Source organism: Geotrypetes seraphini, chromosome 4, assembly GCF_902459505.1.
Source record: "Geotrypetes seraphini chromosome 4, aGeoSer1.1, whole genome shotgun sequence".
Classification (NCBI taxonomy): domain Eukaryota; kingdom Metazoa; phylum Chordata; class Amphibia; order Gymnophiona; family Dermophiidae; genus Geotrypetes; species Geotrypetes seraphini.
The window spans coordinates 261515561-261532775 of NC_047087.1; the positions used below are offsets into that span (position 1 = coordinate 261515561).

Below are 17215 nucleotides of genomic sequence, written 5' to 3' on the forward strand. Positions count from 1 at the left end.
AGATATGCACTTTGCTTCCTGGTCGTGTTTAGCAGCACTCAGGCAAGAGTGGTAAAAGGGAGGAAAAATGAAAAGAGAAGATAGGTCTGAGCAGTGCTAGTGATATTGGACATGAGCAAAAACAGCAACAAAGAAAAAAGGAGAAGAAATCTAAACCCAGCAGTACAAGCCAAATAGAGGCAGGGCCATCTCAAGGATTGTGTGGGTGGTGTGTCTGCACAGGCCACAAAAGAGACTGGAGTGCAAGAACCACTCCCCAGCCATTGTGGCTGCAGGACAGTGAGCGGGATGGGAGCACTATTCTGGCACAGGATAAAGGCAAATGTAGTTAACAGACGTATTGTAAATAATATATAGCAGCAGGGATTCATTCATACCACAAAGACAAAAAGAACTGTTGACAAAATCATAAAAAAACGGAGAAAAAATAAACCTCAATTGTGGGCTGCCGGGACTACACAAGTGCCCTAAGCCCCCCACATCATCACAGGTTTATAAAAAAACTCCGTACAGATATAAATTGCTTTCATACATCGAAGTATAATCTCAAAAAAAGTTCAAGAGAGAGATACTTTCAGTGTTTTCAGTGACAACGTTCAAAAATGTCCAATAGAACAGTAACTAAATCCCAAACTCACTAGACTATGGCAATCAGCTCAGCTGTAAGTAATCAAAGACGGTTAAGCTGCGTAGCTTGTAAAACCAGAATATCAATATCTCTAAGAAAATATATCACTCATCTGGAGATGAAAAACTTCTTAGTCCCGACAGAAAAGGCTTTCTGTTTTGCCTAAAAGCAGGCTACTTCAGGGGATCCATATTATACAGGTTACTTCCACGCTTCTTAGCAACACAACGAAAAGCTGGCTTCTCTCAAAATTTGGCTTTTAGGCGAAACAGAAAGCCTTTTCTATCGGGACTAAGAAGAGTAGGCCTCCCTTCCTGTTTCCTCCCCCCCTGCCCAGCAGCACCTCTTCACTGCTCCCCCTGTACTGCAGCACCCCTTACCTGATTCCCCTGTCCAGAATCTGGCTGTTTAGGAGGGCAGACAGAAGAGCAGCAGAGGGCCTTACAGTACTTCCTGGCTGTGGATAGGTCTGCCACTGCCTGGAGGAGCTGAAGAGCAGGGTGGCCCACGCTTAGAGGTTGCTCGGATGCGTGGGAAGCTGTTTTGCCCGCTAGTGTGTGTGAGGAGCGGCCGGGATCGCGTGCAATGTCCAACGTTCTTTCGCCGACCGTTTAGTTCTGTGCCGGAGGTATTTTTAAGTTTAAAGCTGCCGCGACGGCTCATTTCACGATCCCCGACTGCGTTGGAAGACCTCTCCGACTCAGGTGGGGCTCATGAGAGGAGCCACCACCGCAGTTTAGAACTTAAAAATAACTTCGCTCAGAACATCCTTGGGGTTCCGCGAGTGTGGTGCCGTTTTTTCTCCCAAGGTAATAGAGCCCTAAGCGCACATGCGCTCTCCTGCCACCACGGATATACAGATCACGGAACACGCAGGTAGGAGTGCACATGCACGCTTAGGGTTTTATTATAGTAGATGAGGTCTCACCAGAGTCTTATACAGAGGCATCAATACCTCCTTTTCCTACTGGCCCATACCTCTCCCTATGCAACCTAGCATTCTTCTAGCTTTCGCCGTCACCTTTTCAACCTGTTTGGCTACCTTAAGATCATCGCATACAATCACACCCAAGTCCCGTTCTTCTGTCGTGCACATAGGTTCTTCACACCTTAAACTGTACCATTCCCTCTAGTTTTTGCAGCCCAAATGCATGACTTTGCATTTCTTAGCATTACATTTTAGCTGCCAAATTTCAGACCATTCTTCAAGCTTCGCCAGATCTTTCTTAATGTTATTCACACCATCTGGCGTGTCTACTCTATTGCTGATGCCCTCCCTTCCTTCCTCAGGCCCAACAATTGTCCTTTCCTCCCTCCCTATGTCCCCCTCAACGCCTTCCAGCCTTTGTCCTCTTCATCCCCCCATTGTCTGGTGATTTCTTTCTTTCCTTCCTCAGGCCTAACAATTGTCCCTTCCTCCCTCCCTCCTTCTTGTGTCCCCCTCAATGCCTTCCAGCCTTTGTCCTCTTCCTTTCCCTGTTGTCTGGTGATTTCTTTCTTTCTTTCCTTCCTCAGGCCCAACAATTGTCCCTTTCTCCCTCCCTCCTGTTCCCCTCACTGCCTTCCAGCCTCTGTCCTCTTCAAGCTTGTCTGCCCGCCTGCTGGATTTAATTACCTCCCGCTGACGTCGGGGGTAAGGCTTATGGGCCGGCAGCATGCAATTGCTCCACCTGCCTGGCCTTTCCCTTCTTCCACTTTTGGCGGCAGTGAACAACCAGCAACAGCGGGTGAAGGGCGGGTGGCAGTCTTGCAAAGTAACTGGGGGGGGGGGAGAATTTGGGTATTTGCTGCATAGGACGCACCCTTTTTCCACCCACTTTTTTGTAGGGGAAAAGTGCGTCTTATGGAGCGAAAAATACAGTAATAAATGATTCAAATACATAAAAAAAGATATTAAAAAATATAAGGCCCCTTTTACAAAGCAAGTAGCACATCCCTTTGTGGCAAAGGTGACGCAGCCCATAGGAACTGAGGGCTCCTTTTACGAAGTTGTGCTAGCAGTTTTAGCACGCGCTAGACGCTAACATCTCCATAGAGCTAGCATTAGTATTTTCCTTGTAGCGCAGGGTTAGCGCGCGCTAAAAACGCTAGTTCACCTTCGTAAAAGGAGCCCTGAATGGGCTGTGTCGTATTTGCTACATGAGAATCGCTATTGCAGTTTTGTAAAAGGGGCCCATAAATTGTTGGAATGTTAAAATAATTAAATCAATGTAATATTGTTGTAATTTTGGGGAAAACATCTAAATCTATTTTTATTTTACAGCCTAGTGTGGTTCAAAATATGACCGAATTCAAACGGAGTCTTCCTCTGTTCCCACTAGTGAAACCACATATCAACTTCATGACTGCAAAACTTTGAAGAATATATACCAGTGAAGATATGTGCATGGTTCAGCATTTATTTGATAACCTGAGATTTTAATGATTGAGCAAAAAATATCTGATTGAATATTAAGGGATGCAAAAAGATATTATATAGATTCTGGTTTATGAGAGAAGGGTCCCTGGTACATTTCAGATCCATTCAGTGTGTCAGTAATAAAGGCAATTAAAAACTCAGTTGCATTCACCTCTGAGCAAAGTAAGGATGGAAGACCAAAAACATCGAAATAATAGACACTCATTACTATAGAATATTTCTAACATAGCTCGCACCTTCAATTTGTATTCTAATTATATACTGAAAGTAGCCCTCAAAATTTGTTACACAGTATGTTAATAGATGTAGTGCAAAATGAATGTGAAATATTTCCTTTAAAATTATTTTTGTTAGAAAACAGCTAAAACCATGCCTTGATAGTGAATGTGAATACAGATTGGGAAAAGAAAATGCCACATGGAAGCTTGTATGGCTGTAAAGATTAAGTTATTGTGGATTTTTCTACACAAAATTAATTTTCCTTTTAAACCAAAAAAGTGTATCAGATTTACTTTTAATGCATTGGAACATTTAATTTGAATATAACAGGTTAAGTACAACAAAGTAAAAAAAAAAAAAAGTTATGGTAATTTATTGATTGAACAGGTCATATGGTCAAGCTTTTGGCATGGTTTTAATATTTTTACAACATTGAAGACTTAGATATTTTATATCTAATCTAGTTTAATGCTGGAAACCCTTGCACAACCCGTTTTCTTTCTTGCTTCTGGGCAGCTGTCCATGTATCTCCTATATATCCAGCTACTTTGCTGCATTTGTCTCCTAAGTTTCTCATATGTTTCATTTTGGGCATGTGAATAACATTTTTTTTCCCATTTGCAGCATATATTATTTCTCATTGTTTTGGGCTATTTACTGCTGCAATACTGCCTGTAGTTTTACATAAGCACAGGCAGTTTATCTAGGCTTTCTTCTCCTAGATTTATTTTATATCCTTTGGATGTGCGAAGCACAAAAATGTTATTCAGTTTAAATAGTTCATATAAAATATCTCTTTCTTAAAAATGCAGATAGAAAACAAAGAACTTCAATGCCTTGTTTTTTATGTAATCCACAAATATATGCCAATAAGGGGATAATTTTCTTTTTTTCTTATAGATTATTTATTAGAGTATATTGTAAAAACTAGGAATAACAACAATTTCAAACAGAAGTTGATGTTCATAACACCACTTCCAGTGCAATGGTATGCTGAACCATAGGATAATTCATCTGTGCTTGCAAACATACTTCAAAGATGTCAGTCACAGCTTTTCAGCTCTTCCTCCTCCTCAGTCTCTGCTGCCCCCTTCAGTTCATCTTTTTGCAGACAAGCATGAAGGTGTCTCTCTGATCTGCTCCATTTATTTCTTTATTGTTTTGCGGTTTATTTTTCATTTTTTTGTGCTTGCTTGTGGATTTTTTGCACAGCTTCAAGGGACTGCTTTGCCTGCTTGGAGAGCTGGCAGGTGCATCCTTAGGGGACCTGTACAGCCAGTCTTCTGATGATTTGTGGAGCTCAGGGTTCTGAGCCCTCAGCATTTGCTTGCTTCCTTCAGTTGGTCAGGAGCTTGAGCACAGGCTATTTGGCATCAATAGCAGTCCTTCGGGGCACTCAGGGTGCCAGCTGCAGCTTTGCCTCCCCCCCCTTTTTTTCCTATAGCAGGACTCACAGCCCAGGGGAGAGAGAATCAATCTGACTGGCAACCTGAAAATCTAGGAGTGGTAGCTGACTGGCAGAGAATCCCTCCAGATCCAGCTACACTTTAAAGGAGCTAAAACAGGCTGTGGCACTCTTTCCGCAGCACATGGTCTGTGAATACAGGCTGTGGCAGCCTATGGGGAAAATCAGAAGTGGGAGTCTTTAAAACTGTGTTTTGACTTTAAAATTTTTTTTTTTTGGTCAGCCCTGAAGCTTTCTGAAGCCGTTTTGTGGCACCAAAATGCAACTGTAGTGATCATTTTGAATTTCCCGATTTATTTTCTAAGTTCTCCAACTTCTTCAAAACACCTTGCTTTACCTCAAAACTGATAGGGATGGAGTCCTTCTCAGACTCTAATATCCCTATATCATGCCTTATTTGTGCTGGATGGGTGGCTTAAGGGTTTGGAGGGCTCACCATACAATCCAAGAAAGTTATAGGGACCTCTGTACCTGGGACTTTTAATGTGGCACTCACTACAGTACTTCTAAGCTCAGCTGGCTGAACAGTTTGTTAAGAATGCAGGCTGCCTGGATGTCGGGAAAGCTTGCTAGGAGTGGTAGCTGACTGGCAGAGAATCCCTCCAGATCCAGCTACACTTTAAAGGAGCTAAAACAGGCTGTGGCACTCTTTCCGCAGCACTTGGTCTGTGAATACAGGCTGTGGCAGCCTATGGGGAAAATCAGAAGTGGGAGTCTTTAAAACTGTGTTTTGACTTTAAAATTTTTTTTTTTGGTCAGCCCTGAAGCTTTCTGAAGCCGTTTTGTGGCACCAAAATGCGACTGTAGTGATCATTTTGAATTTCCCGATTTATTTTCTAAGTTCTCCAACTTCTTCAAAACACCTTGCTTTACCTCAAAACTGATAGGGATGGAGTCCTTCTCAGACTCTAATATCCCTATATCATGCCTTATTTGTGCTGGATGGGTGGCTAAAGAGAGTCCTTGTGCCACATGCAAGGAGCTTTGGGCTTAGTCCCTTCTCAGTCCTCTAGGGCTGGAGAAAGACAGTCCAATCGGGTGGAATGAAACACCTTCTGAAACCCTGGGACAGTGGCCCTGAGCACCATAAGGACATAGATGTTTTGCAGGCCAAGAAAAGGTATTTGCTCCACCCTAAGGGGCAAGGGGAGTTGCCCACTTTAAGCCTTTACCCTGGAGTTCATTAATCTCCTCTGACAAGTTTATGCATAATGCAGAGCTCTGCATGTTAGGTCTGTAGGTGAGTGGACCAGTGTGCAAGCCCCTCTGGATTCTCAGAGTACTTCTTCACTGAGAGCAGAGGCTATTATGGACTCTTAACAGTCCCTCAGAAAGGGTCTCTGAGGACAAGGGATCAGATTTAATCCCTTTATTGTCCCAAAGTGAGGCGCTGGTGGGAGAGGCAGCCTCTCGTATGGAAGATCAGGAGGGATATCGGCCATAGACCAGGAAGAGGATCCTTTCATTTGCCGACTCTGTAAGTCCTCTGCATCACTTGAGATCATTACCAAGTCCCTTCAAGAACTGAAGATAGACCCTCCGCATACCCTGTTCTCTCAGTGTTCTCTTCTGAATGGGGACCGGGCTCAACCGACTTTTCTGTGGCACCCAGACATGAGGATCCTAGCCACAGAGCCCTAGTAGAACCCTGAAGGCTCTCTGAAGGTGCCAAAAACCATGACTAAACTTTATCCCATGGATCAAGTAATTCAACCTCTAAAGCATCACTAAGCAGGCTCCTGTTCAGGAGAGATGCTGTATGACAAGGGCCTAGAAAATCTTGTGGCCAGTATACAAGATTACCATCCAAGATCTTTACCAGACATCAGACCTCGAGCAGCCAGATCCTTTTGTGGGTCACCAATGATCCTTTTGTGGGTCACGGCGCTCTCACAAGTACTCAAAAAGAGTGTCTAACCAGAGAGCCTTTCAAGGTTCCAGACAGAAATTTTCTGGGAACCAAGGTTCAGGTTCTCTCCACAGTGCCAGCCAAGAAACTGCTCCTCTAAAGATTGGAGGTTGACTCTCAGACTATCTAGAGCAGTGTCTTGCAAACTTTTTAGAGCCAGAGCACACTAAACCTAGTGTCCCAGGCTCAAGCCACCTGGAAGTGCGCTGTAATCAGCGTGATGTTGTCACACGCATGTTTGATATCCGCATGTTAGCACCAAATTGGCTCAGGTGTGTGTGATATGCTGATTCTGTAGATAGCTGGCACCTCTCCTCTTCCCCAGTGTACCTCGGCACAACCTGAAATCTCAGGAGGCAAACAGATGTGCCAAGGCACACAGTTTGCGATACACTGATCTAGAGGCTTGGAAACAGATAATAATTGACTGAGGGGTCCTGGAGATTATCAGAGAGGGTTTCAAGATAGAGTTCACGTACCCTCGCTCCAACTGGTTTGTGGATTCGCCAGCAGGCCAGCCAGAGAAGGTGGAAAAAGTCCGTGCAATGTTACAAAGGTTGCTAGATATTCAAGCCATAGAACAGGTTCCTCCAGAAGACTCTGGCTCTGGCAGGTACTCCATATATTTTTTCATGCCAAAAAAAGACTCAGAGGAGTGGAGACCCATCCTAGATCTCAAGCACATCAATGCAGCCATGAGAGTACCTTGGTTCTGGATGGAGACCATTCGGTCTTTCATCGTAGCAGTGGAGTCAGAAGAATTTCTGGCTGCCCTGGGTTTGACGGAGGCTTACTTTCACATCCCAATTTTTCTGGAACACAGAGTGTTCCTGAGAATCCATGTGTTGGACAATTACTATCAATTTCAGCGCTTCCCTTTGGGCTGGCAACTGTGCCCCGAATTTTCACCAAGGTTATGGTGGTGGTGGTGGTCACCCATCTCCGCAAAGTGGGTTGCCAAGTGCACCTGTACTTGGATGATTGGCTCATCAGAGTACCGTCCCAAACAGTTGTGGAGATTTTAGAGTTTGGGATGGATTGTGAACTTTTGAAAGAGCCACCTAGTTCTGGCACATTCCCTTGAATATCTGGGTGTCTTATTCCACACAGCAGAAGGCTGAATCTTTCAGAAGAACATAAGAATAGCCTTACTGGGTCAGACCAACGGTCCATCAAGCCCAGTAGCCCGCTTTTACGGTGGCAAATCCAGGTCACTAGTAACTGGCCAAAGCCCAAAGAGAAGCTTCGTGATCAGATTACAAACCTGTTGACCAAGCGAGTGCCTACTATGTGGCATTAACTTCAGGTCCTTGGGTCAATGGCAGCCACGATAGAGGTGGTGCCCTGGGTGAAAACACATGTGCCCCTTCCAGGATGCCTTGTCTCGCAGGTCGCCTCAGTCTCCCTGTTCATTCCACTCCCCTGGACAGTGGCAGTCAGAGCAGCATGAGCTGGTGGCTCCACCCACAGTCTCTAGCAAAGGGAATCCCTCTCCGGATTGATTTTTGGTTCACCCTAACGATGGATGTCAGCTTGTTTGGCTGTGGACCTTGTTGCAACAGTCATTCAGTTCAAGGAAAATGGACTCCTTTTCAGTGGAAGTGGTCTATCAAGCTGTTCATCTGGCACTGCACTAACTTCAGTCTTTGCTTGAGGGCAAAGCAGTCGTAGAGTGTTCTCTGACAGTGCCACTGCAGTGGCCTGTGTCAACATGCAGCAAGGCACCAGGAGCACTTCACTCCAGCAGGAGGTGAAAAGCATTGTTTTGTTAGGCAGAAACACACCTGCAGGTGATCTCTGTGGTGTACATGGCCGGGGTAAACAGTGTTCAAGCGAATTATCTCAACAGACAGACTATAGATCCAGGAGGGTGAACATGTTCCTGAACTCTGAACATGTTCCAGGCCATTGTGAGACTTTGGGTAATTTGATGTTCAACTTCATGGCGACTTCAAAGAACAAAAAGGTGACTTGGTTCTTCATCCAAAGACACAAACCTGAAAGTGCAGGGCTAGATGCCCTGGTTCAACCATGGCCAGAGATTGAGCTACTGTATGTGTTCTCCCTGGCCCATGATAGGCTGGGTGACCCGCCGAATAGCAAATCATCCGGGAATGGTAGTTCATGTTAGCACCAAATTGGCTCAGGTGTGTGTGATATGCTGATCTCATATGACTACAGAAGGAGCAAAGTCTCAAACTCCAGGTGCATCCAGACTTGCTCTCGCAAGGGCCGATTGCCCTAGAACTGGGTGGATTTGATCTTATGGCATAGCTCTTGAGTGCACAGCACGAGTCCAGAAAGGATATTCAGAAGTGGTCATTGCTACTCTCCTTAAAGCTAAAAAGCCAACAATTGTTTTAGCATTTTCTAAGGTATGGGAGACGGTTCAGCACTGGTGCAGCAGAGAAAAGTTAGAGCCAGGCATTGCCCCGATTTTGTCTGTATTGGTATTCCTCCAAGAAGGCCTTGACAAGAGATTGGCAGTGGCTTCCCCTTTAAGTTCAAGTAAAGGGGCTCTCATGCATCTGGGGCCGAGACAAGAGAGCTTCGCTAGCTGCCTATCTGGATATAGTCAGGCTCTTGAAGAATGCCCTAAGACTACAGCTGCCAATTCGAGACCCAGTTCCATCCTGGAATCTAAATATAGTCTTAGGAGGACTCAGGAGGGCTCCATATGAGCCCTTTCAGGAAGCCTCCCTCATGGATCTATTGGTCAGAGCAGTTTTCATAGTGGCAGTTACATCTGTCAGGAGAGTCTCAGACTTGCAGGCACTGTTGTATAGATAGCCATTCCTCAGGATCACGGAAGAAGGAGTGACTTCTTTCTTACTGAAAGTTCCCTCTTTCTTCCCGGGTTATGTTGCTAGCATTTCACCCCACAGGGTCTGAGAAGAAAGACAAGGCATTAAAGTTTTGGACAGCTGGAGAGACCTATTGCATTACCTGGAGATGACTAATGAGTTTTGTCTCTCAGATCATCTTTTTTGTGTTAACCATTCAGGCGAGACACAGAATTTCAAGGCCACCATCTCTAGATGGTTCCATAGAACGATATCCTCTGCATACATAGTTGCAGGAAACCTATCTGGTTGAAGGTGCATTTGACAAGAGGAGTGGCCTCTTGGGTGGAAGCATGGGCAGTTCAGAGATTTATAGATTAGCAATCTAGTCCTCCCTTCATACCTTCACCAAATTCTACAGGTTAGACACAGGAGGATCCTCAGTACTACCAGCAGGCTCATTTAACCCATCCTTGAGTTTGGGGACTGTTTAGATACATCCGTATGGTTCAGTATATCATCCCTATTGCAGTGGAAAAAGAGATTAGGATTTTATCTTAATATGTTTTCCAGTAGATATGTATGGTATGCTGAACACTTCCCCCCCCCCCCCACCCTTACAACCGCTGCCAGCCATTTACCTGATGTGCCTGCTTTCTGACTCCAGCTTAATGATCACAGTTCCATAGCTAAAGATTTTATTGTCAGTCAGCCTATTGGATTAGGAAGAGATTTTAAATAGGATTAAAAGGGAAGCATGGTTGAACTCCATAAATGTTTAGGCTATTAATGTTTTAACTTGTATTTTATTGGATTCATTGTTCCTCTCAGAGGCTTGTTAATATTTTATCTACATTACTGTTTCTTCAATGATTGTTTTAAATTCTAATGAGCAGATCAAACACTTGGTTTCAGGGACTTCCCCATACCCCATACTTTTTCTCCTGTCTTTTTCTGTAGGGCTGTCACCAGCTTTGGTATGAACTGAAGATGGTAGCAAGACCATGGAGAAGGAGGAAGAGTTGCAAGACCATGGCAGCAAGACCGTGGAGAAGGTGGAAAAGCTGTGATTGACATCTTCTGCAGTATGCTCACAAGCACAGTTAGATAATACTATGGTTCAGCATACCATCCCTATCTACTGGAAAATATATTATCAAGGGAAGAATCTAATCTCTTGTGCAAAATGACTGGAAAAATGTTTTTTTTTCCAGCTGACCTTTAAAAGCAATGTTATCACCTATCTATATTGTATGTCTAACACATTTTCCATACTAGCATGTAGTCAAAAAAACTCCATTACAAATCTCTGCCATCCTGAGAAAATAATTTGGTGTTATTCTGGACTGTGTTTACCTTAATCAACACAAAGGTTGAATCACTTCTAACATTGGAGGGTTGGTTTGGGTTGTGTTTTGTTTTGTTTTTTGCTTTATTACTTCCTTTGGTTTTGGTAATTTTGTATTGCACTGGTATAAACTAATCTGGAATGCATGCTAGAAAATCCTGAAAGATATTTCTTTATGCAACAAAGTTAAAGAGAAAAAAGCTCATATTCTGTGCAGAAAATACCTTTATGAGCATGGCCTTGTTTTGTGGTTAATTTAAAAAAAAATTAATAGCAAAAATTTTGAATGATACATATAACTGAAAATAATCCTTTCCTGGAAAGGATTTGTAATGTTTTTAAATTCTGAAAACACAGTATGCGTGTGTAGTCTGTCAAAAATTTATATTTCCTTTTAAAAGTTCTCCAGCCTTTTACTGTTTGAGTTTGATATTGCAGTACTGGTTGATAACTCAGGCATAATTAACAGATTCATTAGAGTGAATCCAAAGCTGTAGTGTCTACAAGCAATAACAGACTACCTACCATACAATGTTGTACAGTTTTAGTGCTTGTTAATTGACTAGGTTTATATATCATAAATTATTACTAGATTACTGTACATTTTTTAAGTGGGTTTTTTTGAGCAGTTGATGTGGAACTGGGTGCATGTAACAGCCAGTATGAAAGAATGCTAGATTTATTCCCTTTACAATAAAGAATCTGCATTGTTTATATTCTGTGTTTATTTTCAGTTGAGCACACACTGACCTGGCATTATATATAGCAACTCGCATTCACACAGGTTCTCAAATACTTTATCTAACCAGTTTAAAACCTCTCGTTGTATGCTGCCTCCTTTGTGGTTGGTGTCTCAGTTATTGATTCCCGTATTCAAGCAGTGCAATGCAGCATCTGAAGTGAGTTGAAAACTATTTAGTTACCTCCCCTCCGGAGTCAATACATTAGGTGTTTTATCTCAACTTTTGAATCAGGTTTTGTAGAAATCCAAACATTTCTTTCCCTCTGCTCCTCTTAGCTGAGAGAAATGGAGCCCCTAAAGTTTTTTTTTTTTTTAAATTTCTTTAAACAAACCATGGAGAAATCTTTCTGATCTGCTCTTTTTTTTCATCCTAAGTTTGTGTTTTCAGTGGCTGCGAGGTGGAGGGGTTTTCTGCCTGGGAAAGGAAGCAGTTTCCGCAGAGCCGGATTGCAGCTTCAGGTGGACCTTTGGAGCCATCCTGCTGTGTACCACCATCCGAGCTTGGGATCCATCCCCTTGGGAGTGAGCTTGCCTTCTCACCTTGTCAGAGGCTTAAGCACAGGCTGTTTGCACCCTGAGTAAGAGCCCTTGGGGTATCAGGGCGCAGGCTGTGTTTTCCCACCCCCCAGTTGTGTGGCGAGGTTCCAAGGGGGTGGATGTTTTCGTCGGGATCCATCCAACTGGCAACCCAAAGATCCTGAAGAGTGGATTGTTTGGAGATTTGAGGCAGAAATTCCTTTCCCTTCACATCGGCTGCTGTGAAAAAGCTGACATGCATGACACTTCTGACCCATAAGTGTATATTAGTGCTGCCTGATTTCAGGAAAACATATTTCGATTCAATTCAGCCTATTAAATTGGTTTTTCGATTCGATTTTCCTGCCCAATTGGGTGTTTTTTTCAAACATCCTGGTGGGTTTATTTTACAGCCTGTTTGCCTTCTCCTAACCACACTGGCACTGTGGTGTAAACAAAATAAACAAACAAAAAAGACTTTTCCTCTCTCTGTTAAATCCTAGCTTACGTTTGCGGTCTAACACCAGCTCCGGCAGGATACACATTTCAAATCTGACATATTGTAATCACAAAACAGAAAATGAAATTAGTTTTTCTACCTTTTGGTGTCTGGTCATTATTCAAATTTTGTTGGTCTCGGGCTCTCATTGTCTTCTGATAACTTGCTTGCCAGGGTCTGCTTTCTCCCTGCTAACCATCCATCTTCCATCTCTTCCCTCCCCAGGAGGTCTGGCATCTTTCCTTTTTTTCGTCTCCCTCCACAGATCCACCTTTTCTTAACTACCCTTTCATCCAGTATCTCCTTCCTTCCCCACCACCCCAGGGTCAACCATCTCTCCCTTTCTTTTCCCAACTACCCTCCTATCCAGTATCTCTATCCCACCTCCACACCATCCCTTGTGTCCAACTTCTCTCCCTTTCTGTTCTTTCCCTCCTTAAATCCCATTATCCATCATCTCTCTCCCTCTCTTCTATTTTCAGACCCATTTCTTCCTCCCCAAAGTTCGGCATATGCACATCTCTTTGAACCCCCCTCCCCTGAAGGTCTGTCCCCCCTTGAAGGCCTGCACCCCACCCCTAAAGGCCTGTGCTACCATCCCTGAAGGCCTGTTTCCCCCTTGAAGGCTTGTCCCACCCCTAAAGGCCTGCCTCCCCCCTTTGAAGGCTTGTCCCCCCTTGAAAGCCTGCTCACTTTCTCCCCCCCCGGCATCCAGTCCACCCCCCTGGCCTCTCCACATTGTTTACCTTCCAGCCGGAACAGCCTGCAAACAAGATCGCAGTGTTAGCGATCTTAGTACCGCTTCGGCGCTGGTTCCTCCGTTGCGGTCCCGCCCCTCATCTGACATCAGAGGAGGGGTGGGTCCGCGACGGAGGAACCAGCGCCGAAGCGGTACTAAGATTGCTAATACCGCGATCTTGTTTGCAGGCTGTTCCGGCTGGAAGGTAAACAGTACGGGGAGGGGGGGAAGCAGACAGCAGCACTTCCTGACTGACCCTCCCCCTCACAAGCAGGTGCGGCAGCTGCCGTTCCTGCTTTAGGGGGCGAGGGGGGAGGGTCAGGCGAATTGGGAAGCCGGGTTTTTTTTTTTTTGTTTGAACCGATTCGAATTGGGGGAGGTCTAAAAACAATGTTTTTAGCAGTTTCTGGGGGTAGGGTTCAGGTCTCCCACCTCCAAAACCCCTAGTTTAACATTTTTTATTTTGTCTCCTGGGCCGTTTTTGTCATTTTACTGGCAGTGGCCATCTTGGATTTGTCTTTTTTTCTGTGTCAAAACCCCTTGATTTTGTTGAAAATCAATAGGGATGAACTCAGCCCCTAATGTATTGAATTCATGTGTGGATTGTTGAATTCATGTGTGGATTGTGCTGGTTTGCCAGCAGAGTGCCATGGTGCATGTAGGGAGGGAGGGGCTGGAGATCCAAAGTGGGTCTAAAAAAAATGGGGGGAAAAATCCTGCCTAGTGTCTGTTTTTGGCAATGGTGTCAAACAAAAGCGCACCAAGTCCTGGGACTCTTTACAAAATTCATCAGGGGTCTATCGGGATACTGCCTCTGACCAAATGTGTGGCTTATTCAAAAACACTATCCTGGAAGCCCAGACTAGATATATTTCATGTATTAAAAAAGGAAGAAGACCAAAAGGCAGCCACTGTGGTTAACAAGTACGGTGAAGGAAGCTATTCAAGCTAAAAGAGAATCCTTCAGAAAGTGGAAGAAGGATTTGACTGAAAATAATTGTAAACAGCACAAATAATGGCAAATCAAATGCAAGGTGCTAATAAGACAAAGAGAGACCTTGAAAAGAAGACTGTGCTGGAAGCAAAAATACATAGTAATAATTTTTTTAGGTATATTAAAAGTAGTAAGGTGGAAAACTAATGCACATGATCAACTGATTATGCTGGTTGGATTGGATGGTGTATTGATACTTTGGTTATCAATAAAATGGAAAAATATCTTATTTAAATTTTTGATTAAATGCTTAACCAAAGGTACAAAGCGTTGTGCATAATAATTTAAAATAGCTGGGAGACAAACAATTTAAATTATTAGACATACACTGACTAATCATACATACTTATTATGAGAAACATTCACCAACTAATCGTGCATCTTATGAACAGAGAACATTGGGGGAAAAAGGGAAGAACTACAATTTCTAATAAAGAATACATAAAAGGAAAATACAATAGGAAAAGTGGAGAAGTTCAATATAGTGAAAGTACCTACTTTTATTATTTTTTTTTAAATTCAGTTATAAGCATCTTTAAAGAGAGCATTTAGGGCTCCTTTTAAATTTCTGCAGGTTTTGTTCAGCTTTAAGGTGTAGAAGGAGAGAGTTCCAAATTAGAGGGGCATGACTGAAAAAATGAGGGTACGACAAGTACCGATTATCTTTAGGGATGGGATGTTAAGAGAATACTGTGTGGCTGATCTTAAAGTTCTGGGGGGGTCGTAAGGGATCAGTAGTCTATGAAAGCTGGGGTATTAGTTTGCATGGTTTTAAAAGTCAAGAGTGCAATTTTATAGGTAATCCTATGTAAAACAGGAAGCCAGTGAGCTTTTTGTAACAGAGGGGTGATGTGATCAAATTTTTTTGAGCCCAAAATAATTTTAATAGCTGTGTTTTGTATAAGTTGAAGATGATTTATATTTTTGAGACACAACCCCTTTGTATAATGGATTAAAACATTAAGAGATTTTACGTCAAGGAGGGGAACCAAAAATCTAATCATCCTAAATTTATAGAAACAGTTCTTGACCAGCGCACTGATCTGAAGACAGAATGAAAGTTTATTATCAATAAGGACACCTAATATTTTGGTTGTTGGAGTTGATTTAAGAGGGACATTGTCTATGGAGACTGGAGCAATTAATTCTAAACCTTCTTTCCATGAGAAAAGCATGGTGCTTGATTTAGAGATGCTTAGAGAAAGCATATTCGCATTAGCCAATGAAAATTATATTAAAAACAAAGGAAGGCTACTAAAATGGTGCATGGTTCCACATTACCACAACCCCCCCCCCCCCCCAATTCTTTATATGGTACCCAAAAATAGGCATCAATATTTGGCTACATTCAACTAAACTGGTCAAGCCAATAATTGGGTACTAAGTGGCACCAATTTGAATTTGTATGCACATCTTGCTGGGTGCCATTTTATAACAAATGTGTGCCCAAATTCCACAGCATGCAACCCAAGAGGAGGCATGGCCATAGGATGCATGCAGTGTTATAGAATGCTGGGGATATGCACCCAAATTGGGTACTAGTTTCAGCAGGCTTAGTCCTAGCACTGAAATCAATACTATGCTATTCTATAATGGACACTCATGGTTGAGATTTTTTCAGCCAACTTCTGAATGCCAGCTAGTGAATCTAGCCCTACAAATCACGCACAGATTAAATGAGATAAATAGTTACTCTCTAGATCAGTGGTCTCAAACACAAACCCTTTGCAGGGCCACATTTTGGCTTTCTAGGTACTTGGATGGCCTCAGAAAAAATAGTTAATGTCTTATTAATGAAATGACAATTTTGCATGAGGTAAAACTCTTTATAGTTTATAAATCTTTCCTTTTGACCAAGTCTTAATAATAATGTAATTTATAGCTAAAGAGACATATGATGGAGAAACTTTTATTTTTCTGATTATGATAATACCAAGGGCCTCAAAATAGTACCTGGCGGGCCACGAGTTTAAGACCACTGCTCTAGATAAAGGAAAGCTCTAAAAATGCTGATTCTACAAATGGCATCCTGATTTTAGGTGGCAGATATCTACCACTGTCTCGCCAGCCAATTGGGATTCACGTTAAAAAAAAAAAATCCATGCCACAAAGGATACCTACAATTTAGGCATCTGACTTGCATCTACAGAGGCATGCCTACTGATGCCAAAGGCCAGTGAGGACATGGTTTCCATCAGAAGTGGCCTCAGGCATCTGTATGCATCCAATCTCCATAGGCACGAGATAGAAGCCTTAACTATAGGCCTGTAAAATGCTGGCTTACATTTAAGGTGTCTGTTAGGAAAAAAAAGACAAGATTCTCTAAAGCAGTGTTCTTCAACCACAGGTCCATGGACCAAAGCCGGTCCACAGTGCAATCGATGCAGCGTTATCTTCAAGCCAGCTCGCTCTTCCTAACTGATTCAGTGCACAAAGCCACAGGCAGTGGCTCCTACAGGCATCCTGCGCCTGAACCGGAAGCCTTCTCGGGAAGGCTTCTAGATGAGGCACGGGATATGCAAGGTGCAATTAGTACTATTATGGGGGTGGGGTCTGGGGTGGAGATGGACGGGGTCTGGTCCACGACTTAGCCCAGTGTTCTTCAACCGCCAGTCCACAGAATAATTCTTTTATTTCTGCCGGTCCATAGGTGTAAAAAGGTTGAAAAACACTGCTCTAAAGGACACCAATGCATGCTTAAGAACAGCCTTACTTGGTCAGACCAATGGTCCATCAAGCCCAGTAGCCCATTCTCACGGTAGCTAATCCAGGGCACTAGTACCTGGCCAAAACCCAAGGTGTAGCAATATTCCATGCTACCGATACAGGGCAAGCAGTGGCTTTCCTCGTGTCTTTCTCAATAACAGACTATGGACTTTTCCTCCAGGAACTTGTCCAAACCTTTCTTAAAACCATTTGCTCTTACCACATCCTCTGGCAACACGTTCCAGAGC

General features: G+C 43.3%; 1 protein-coding gene across 7 annotated transcripts in view; it reads left to right on the forward strand.

The window, feature by feature from the left end:
* Positions 1-11485, forward strand: part of IDE (insulin degrading enzyme) — a 229545-nt gene extending 218060 nt beyond the window's left edge. For all 7 annotated transcript variants that reach the window (XM_033940203.1, XM_033940207.1, XM_033940204.1 and 4 more), the window contains exon 25: positions 2892-11485. In XM_033940203.1, coding sequence (XP_033796094.1) covers positions 2892-2987 — 96 coding nt within the window. In that variant the 3' untranslated portion in view covers positions 2988-11485. The remainder of the gene's footprint in view (positions 1-2891) is intronic.
* Positions 11486-17215: the final 5730 nt, after the last annotated feature.